Here is an 8,228-nt window from a genome sequence, read left to right as displayed (position 1 = left end):
GCATGTCCCTTCCCCACCCTGCACTGCATGACAGCCACTTCCCCCCCCCAGACAGGGGCAGTGAGACTTACCTGCTGATCTGCCAACCAGGCAGACCTGCCGAGCAGCATGCAGCACCTCAGCTCCGCCACAGTTTTTCCATAGGGCATTAGGTTGCATTCCTCCTCTACCACCATGCTGATTTTTATGGAACTTGCAGAAAATTGATTACCCTCAAGACTTCTATCCTCTCTTGAACTTGAGTAAAATTAATTACAGGTTCAAAAGTTATTGAAAATGAAGGGCAGAACAGATGGACAGACAGATGGAATGACTGCTTATGTTGTTGCCTACAGAAACAGGCTAACAACGCAGGAATATCTTGGTAGTTTTGGTAATTTCCTCCCTACCAGAAAGACTATTAAAATATTCAGATTATATGCTTAGAAGGTAGAAAGTTAAAACTACACACGTTAACTCATTAGTTTCTATTTCATGCATACTGACAACAGTCTCTAAGACTGAAAAGGCATGGTAGGATTTTAAAGCTAGAAGGGCTCTCCATAGTTGTCTAGACCTTCTACATAACACAACTGAAAGAACCTCATTCAATTTCTGCATGAAGCTCATTGTTTCTTAAGATGTAGTGTATTGTAGAAAGCGGCTTAAATCACAGCTTAAAGCCCACAAGTGACAAAATCTAGTATGTCTCTAAGGTAAGTTGGTCCACGGGCAAGTTACCTTCAGTTACAGAGTTGTCTTTGATTTCTTGTCTGCTACTGTTTGGTATAGCTTTAACTATTCAAATTTAGTCATGCCTCTTACACGGGTATTTGGATACTTGAAGTCACTCCCAATCTGCCACATCTACAGAGCTAAAGACTGAAGAAAACCACCTCTTATCATGTACTGCAAACCTAAAATAATTATTTCAGCTCTTGATGCCTTTACAAATTATCAGTAGTATTTTGGACATTGTGAATAACACTATTGGAAAAAGCGAGATAGCTGTTTCATTACAGCTACACAGAAAGAGGAACACTTGCCTCTCATATACTATTTCCTACTCACCCATCCTCCTGGCTGTAGCATCATAATGGAAGAATATGTTTAAACAATTTCCTACTGTGATTCTCATACCTTTTTCCAAGGCATTGACTTCCTATAAACTGTCTCTATCTTGTAAATATCATAGAATCATAGGATAGTTTAGGTTGGAAGGGACTTTTAAAGGCCATCTAGTCCAACCCCCCTGCAATGAGCAGGGACATCTGCAACTAGACCAGGTTGCTCAGAACCCCATCCAACCTGACCTGGAATGTTTCCAGGGATAGGGCACCTACTACCTCTGTAGGCGACCTCTGCCAGTGGTTCACCACCCTCACTGTCAAAAATTTCTTCCTTAAATCTAGCCTAAATCTATCCTCTTTTAGTTTAAAATCATTACCCCTTGTCCTATCACTACAGGCCCTGCTAAAATTTCTGTCCCCATCTTTCGTATAGGTCCCCTTTAAGTACTGGAAGGCTGCAATAAGGTCTCCCCACAGCCTTCTCTTCTCCAGGCTGAACAACCCCAACTCCCTCAGCCTGTACTCACAGGAGAGGTGTTCCATCCCTCTGATCATTTTCGTAACCCCCCTCTGGACCCACTCCAACAGGTCCATGTCTCTCCCGTGCTGAGGGCTCCAAAGCTGGACGCAGGACTCCAGGTGGGGTCTCATCAAAGCAGAATAGAGGAGCAGAATCACCTTCCTCAACCTGCTGGCCACGCTGCTTTTGATGTGGCCCGGGATACAGTTAGCCTTCTGGGCTGTGAGGGCACATTGCCGGCTCATGTCCAACTTTTCATCCACCAGCACCCCCAGGTCTTTCTCCATGGGGCTGCTCTCGATCCCTTCATCCTCCAGCCTGTATTGATACTGGGGGTCACCGCAACCCAGATGCAGGACCCTGCACTTGGCCTTGTTGAATCTCATGAGGTTCACAGGGGCCCATTCCTTGAGCTTGTCCAGGTCCTTCTGGATAGCATCCCGTCCCTCAGGCATGTCAACCACACCACTCGGCTTGGTGTCATCTGCAAAGTTGCTGAGGGTGCACTCAGTCCCACTGTATGTCACTGATGAAGATGATCTGCATTTTTTCTTAATCTATTCCTTAATATTTGCATGTATCAAAAAGTGTTAAAAATTCACCTCTTTTGAGGAAGTTACTCAGGTTAGCCAATATCACTGAACTCATGCAGTCACAATGTGCCATTTAAGTATTACAGTAGTGTGTGCAAATGTGAAGATATACTGGTTTTATAAATAATCACTTGGAAAAATCATCAACCACCAGTGAAGAGATTTGAGAAGAGCTGCATTAATCCAGTCCCTGTTGATAACCTAGAGTAAGTGATTTTTAATATAGCTAACATTAGCAAGGTTCATTTCATGCAGTACTAATTTTATTAGAATGCGGGAGAAAGTTGTGTTTTGTATACATTTGTCAGTGTCATTACCTTTATCAAACAATCTTGTGACTGAATAAAAGGCAGGGAAAAAATGTCTGGTTCACAAGAATTTATCTTCCATAAGATTGTATCAATTAGCATTAATCATTATTTTTTACATTAGGACCAGGCTCTGAGCAATTGTGTCCCCCATCAGTGTTTCACTTCTACTTGAAATCAGTGGTAGACTAACCATCCTCTAATTCTGTAGTTCCTTATATAAACCTTTCTAAGATAACGGCACAACATTTCATAACCCAGTAATATTGGTTTCTTCACCACTACCACCTCTAGAAACATTAAGGCGGCACCTTGCAGTTTGCGCAGTGTTCTGTACAGATCACGTGAATGTGACATATCAAAAACACCCAGTGACCTCAGCATATCTTTCACATTGTGTAGTAAGGGCTATTAAGGTTACAGCAAAACAGACTTAAAATAGAAAGACTGAAAAGCCTCTGACTGACCAAATATCCAGGTTTGGGCTAGTTCATGCAACCACACTTTCTGTTCATAGTTACTCTCCTACAAACTTGCACGTTTTTATGGGCTTTCAAACTCAAACTATAGGTCCTCCACCAAAGCAGTCGTTTACTCTCTTGCTCATAATATTCACCCAGACAAGTGTTTCCACAGTACAAAGATAGTAGCATAAAACTGAAAGCAAAGTCAATCTAAAGGTTAGCCACTGCCCAATGGTACAGTACTCCTTTTCCCTCCTCCACCTCCAATCTTACAGGGTTGCTATCTCCCTTATCCCAGCACTGCAGGCTGCCTGTCATGCCAAGCTGATTCAAGAAGTTAAGTTAGGAGACAAATAAACCTATGGGGGGTGGGGGAAGGAGGGAAAAAAAAAAAAAAGGAGAGAGACAGAAAAAGAAAAGGAAAATTCTTTGCCTCTTTAGCTCCCTGAATAGGCTCACTGTGGGGTCAGATGAGGTCCAGTGCAAAGGAGGTGATGGGAAAAACAAGTTTGGAGGCAGAATTGGACAAGAAGCCCTTTTTGGCAGCAGATAAACTGCTAATCTGAGAAACGGAACTTTCTAAGTTTTACAGTGGATAGCTTCAACTGTCAAAATGCTTCCAAAAGGTGCCTTCAAAGGAAACGTGCAGCTCACAATGGGTACAATGCAGGTACCAGAGAACAGAGAAATCATGGCACAAAAATTTAAGGAAATAAAGATATAATGACTATAAGATATAGAGTAACAAAATGTGAAAGTACTGTACTTTGGTCTCAGGATTCAGCCAAAACACACATCATCAGACTTATGCCTTCATAATAGTGACTTTGCCTCTTACGCATAAGCTGCAGTGCAGATTTTCTCCAAGTCTGCTATTTCTTCTCTGCTGTGACCTGGGCAAACACTTTGACAGAGCAAAATTAAGCACACCTCACTCAAACACTGAGTTTCCCACTCGGGCACAGTTCTTTCCACTGACAAATCCTCCTGACTGACTTTTAAAATACGTGCCCCGAAAACATAAGACAGAAAGGTCAGTTTGTGGGTCTCTTACCTTGATTCTTTTGTCTGTTGGACAAGACTGGAGAGAGGAGCCATTACACTGAGTTGAATCTGTTCCTGCTCTTTGGGATTGGCCTGCCACCTTTGGCAGGGGGTAGCCACTTCCATTGGGAATCTTTCCAGCTGGTGGTTTGGAATCACAGCCCTAAATTAGGGGAAAACAACTTGTCACTGCCTTTTTGTCAGTGATGAATGAGCATGAATCAGGGTCAGAAATCAAATCTTCATCGTTAATCCTTTTGTACTTACAATGCAAATCAGCAGCTCTGGTACCCCAGTGTAATAATGACAACTGCCAGAAATGAGATGGGTTTCAGAGAGCATTGTGACATCTGCACTCTGAGACAACAAGAACAAAGACCTCCCCAGTCACCAAGAGAAGGAAAGCAGAAAGAGAGAGGAAGAACTGGAGTCATGCCCCGTTGGCATGAGCCAGGTTCCACTGGAAAGACGAGGGACTGAGCCTGCCACTCTTGCTGGTAGCTGCTGCCCAGAGAAATACAACTCCATCTGGGCAGGGGATGGGGGAAAGAGAGTCTTGCTCTCCTCAGTGCATCAGAATAACTAAGTCTAGAAAATTATTCTATAGCTGGGACTGTCAGCTTCCGAACAACAAAATGTTCATCTCAGACCTCAGTCTCTCTGTAAATGAGAAGATTAAGTTCCTTTCAGACTTTAAAGTCTCCCGTTGAGTCAAAGTAACACCTAATCACTCTTACACACTGCCTGACCTGCAGTTTCACCTCTCAAAAGTCATGGCACAGGACTGAACAGTGTATAGGAGTTGCTGCTAGAAGTTGTGCAGATGTCTGAGGACTAAGCTGCTCTCCTCTGTCTTAGAACTACCTCCTGGTATCTCTGCCTACGTTGCCCCTTTGCAGCTGGCTGACTCTCCTCTGAACGATTACTTAGTATTATCTTGGCCAACCAAAAACCCCTGCTACCACACAAAGTTACCCAAACAAACGGCTGGTCCCGGCCATACCCAAGAAGAATGGGCTGGTCTTTGTCCTGACTGAGGACCCAGAAGGGGAGTGAGTCACCATGGCTCAGTGGAACATGCATCAGCAAGCTGTCATCCCTCAAAGCTTACTTGAGCAAAAGTGTCATCTGCAGAGTGCTCCAGCTCCCACTGCCCATAAAAGGGGAGCTCTCTTTTACATATACCACATCAAGAACAAAACCAGCCCAAAGGTGAGAAATCTCAGCTAAAACCACAAAACCAAAGCCTGGAGATGAAACACCTTTTTCTAGAGCCCAGTGTCAAAGAAGTGGCAAAAAGCTCCCAAGGGGCATTGACAAGCTACTCACAGCTCCAGGATCATTTGCTGAGCCTGTCAGATAGGGCAGATGAGGTGTTTAGTAACAGTGCTCCAAACATAACAGCACTCCCTCCCCTCTGGCTGCTAACTTACCACACCAGGGCACTCCTCCTCTTCTTTCTCTAGGAAGATCTTCTCTAGTACCAGAAAGGTCAGGAAACCAGTGATCACCCACAGACCCAGAAGCTTCTGCTGCTGAAAGCTCTGCCCTTCTCCTGAGGGACAAGAGAGAAATCTTCATGTCATTATCAAGTAAACTGTATTTCCCACAAGTGAACCCACCCCAGACAGTTTAACCAGCAGTTCCAAAACAAGAAACAGCAACGAAAACACCTCTTGCGATGAATAAAGAGCAAACATCTCACAGCAAATTAGTTTAACTTGCTCATTCCTGATCTGAGATATCCTCATCTCAGGATACTCAGACTGAGAGCCTCCACCCCTTTTCCTTCAATAGTGCAATCCAGAATATTTCCTGACAACACAGGGAATTTCCCTGAGCTCCATAGGCAAGTGAAGATTATAAAAAATCCTGCAGCTGCATCTACTGAGCAGCAAGCCCTGACATGAAATCTGCCATTCGTGAAGCTGCAGACTCACCTTCCCCTTTCTGCCACACCTGGGCAAGTTATTAAGCCCAAAGCTATAAACTTTCTTTTCAATTACAGACAAGCTTGTGAGATAATCCTCCGTTCAGCCTGGCTGCAGGAATGGTGATTGCATCGCAGTGGAAGAACAGAATGACTCTGCAATGGGTCTTACATGGGTCAAGGAAACCTTTATGCTTCAGGACAGTCTGGCAGAAGCAAACAAGCTAGAGTAGGAAGACAGAGTCATCTGTGAACCACTGTAGAAAGGGGAAAAAAGGGACAACAGGTTCTGCTGGCAGTGCCAGAGCCATGAGGGAGAAGAGGACCAAAGGCCCCGTGGATTTGAAATCCCAGGGCTTTCAAAACTTAGGACACCCTTTTCCCCCGTCTCACATTTGCAGTGGGGAAATGGTTTCTTGGTTTCTCAACAGTTGGGATGCAGCAGCACTTACCTTCTATGCTATCGGTTTGCTAAAGCAGAGAGATACAACCACTACAGGTTTCAACAACCCTGGCTATCAGAGGGGTGAAGGAGATACACCGATAGCACAAGCTCTATCCCAACCCAAACAGTATTTAGTTCACTGGCGAACACAGGTTTCCTGTCACCTGCATTTCCTTTTTCTCCCCCTGCCCCATCTTAGTTGTGGCTCTATGGATGATTTTCCATGACTTCTCCTTGAGCAAAGATCAAGAAGGCAACATATTTGGGCTCCCACAGATCAAAGTAGCCAGCAGAGGGGCCCCAGCTACTCCCAGGAATGAAGCTCTAGGAATAACACTCTTATAGGGTCAGATTTATAGACAAGATGCATCTGATGTGGCAGAATATCCACCTGAGATGGTGCACATGTTCATGTACCAGACCACACACACATTCATAACACCCCATCAGGTTAAAGAAGCATTCCCTTTCCTTACAGAAAGGACAAAGGAAAATGAACAGAGATTTACAGGAGTCCAAGGCAAGATAGGAAAAGCTGATAGATAGGAAATCCATTGCAAGTTACTAAACATAAAGAAAATTTGGCCAACTCAGGAAGCCTCCAATCTCAAAATCTTTGGAGGACTGTAGAGTGCAAAGATGAAGTATTACATGTGTTTTTATTATTCCTATATACTTCCCTAGGCATTTGCTTTTACACATTGTTTGGAAGAGAATACCAGCCTAGACCAGTTTTTGGGCTGACTCAGCCTGGCTGGAACGTACTCAAAAAATGTAGCAGTAGGCATAGCAAGGACTACTTCTAGGCACATAAAGCTTTCATACCTGTTGTTGCACTGCATGTGTAGGCCCAGGCTTCGGGCAGCAGGTGCAGAAACACATTCCCCAGTAGTCCACCAATTGCAAAACTCAACAACTGCTTCAAACGGTGTGATCCAGCTGAAAAAAAAAAAAAAAAAGAAACAAAATCTGATCACAAGTCAGCTGGGAGCCAAAACATCTCCAGCTGAGATTTTGCACAAAGAGACCTAAATTGGAAGCATCTGCAAAGCAAGCTTTCAAAGGAGAGAGCACAAAACAAATAGCTGCAGTGCAAGAAAAAGCCCTTGCACCACTTGGCTGGGATAGCAGTGTGGGAGGGTCCCGGACCCAGGAGGGTGCAAAACAAACAATACTCTTTGTACAAGCTCCATCCAGGGCTTGCACTTGTCTGAGGACTCCCTATCTTACCTTCTGACCGCAGAGCAGCTCCCGTCTCAAGTGGGATCACCAGCAAGGGGAAGACCCCACTCAGCCCCACCATGAATGAACCGATGAGGGAACAGATCCAGGCATCCAGCCGCTCACTGCTGAAAAGGTTTCCCCAGGACTCTGCCTCCTTCTCGCACAGAGGACCAGAACTAGCAGCAGCATGACTCCTCGGGAGCTGCTGAGCTTCACAGGCCACAATCAGAAACAAGGACAGTGTCCCATCAAGCAGAAGCTTTTGTTTTGTCATCGCTAAGTGTTCTCAGCCAGGCTGGCCAATCTCTGAAAAAAGCAGGGGAGAGCAGCTCTGAGAGGATGCCCAAGACTCCCTCCCACCATCCCAGAGGAAAGGCCTCGGTCCTCCCTCAGTATCTTAGCACAGGTATGTGTCCCCATAAGGAACATCTGAAACTTTTCCTGGTTTCAATACAGCACTAAAGGACAGAGAGGCTGTTTATCATCAGGTGTATGAAACTGCACATGAGACATCTTGTGAAGGAGTCTGGCTTTCAGCATCTCCCCTCAGGTGGACTGGACAAGGACTCCAAGTACCCTTGTCCTTGCCTTTCAATGCCCCAAGGCTTCACAGAAAGGTATTGACGAGAGATGCTGTCCAGGTAAGTCTTT

At 44.8% G+C, this 8,228-nt stretch overlaps 1 protein-coding gene across 1 annotated transcript; it reads right to left on the bottom strand.

Moving 5' to 3' along the window:
• Positions 1 to 3,988: 3,988 nt before the first annotated feature.
• On the bottom strand, positions 3,989 to 7,884 carry LOC104624545 (zinc transporter ZIP13-like; the record flags this gene model as incomplete). The annotated part of the gene is made up of 4 exons (XM_010291942.1): positions 7,584 to 7,884; positions 7,179 to 7,292; positions 5,412 to 5,533; positions 3,989 to 4,141 (listed from the first exon to the last, which is right to left on the bottom strand). Coding segments are annotated over exons 1-4 (657 nt in total), but the record flags the coding sequence as incomplete, so codon positions are not given.
• Positions 7,885 to 8,228: the final 344 nt, after the last annotated feature.

The sequence above is a fragment of the Phaethon lepturus genome, unplaced genomic scaffold, assembly GCF_000687285.1.
Source record: "Phaethon lepturus isolate BGI_N335 unplaced genomic scaffold, ASM68728v1 scaffold36927, whole genome shotgun sequence".
Classification (NCBI taxonomy): Eukaryota; Metazoa; Chordata; class Aves; order Phaethontiformes; family Phaethontidae; genus Phaethon; species Phaethon lepturus.
This window is presented reverse-complemented; position numbering and strand designations above follow the sequence as displayed.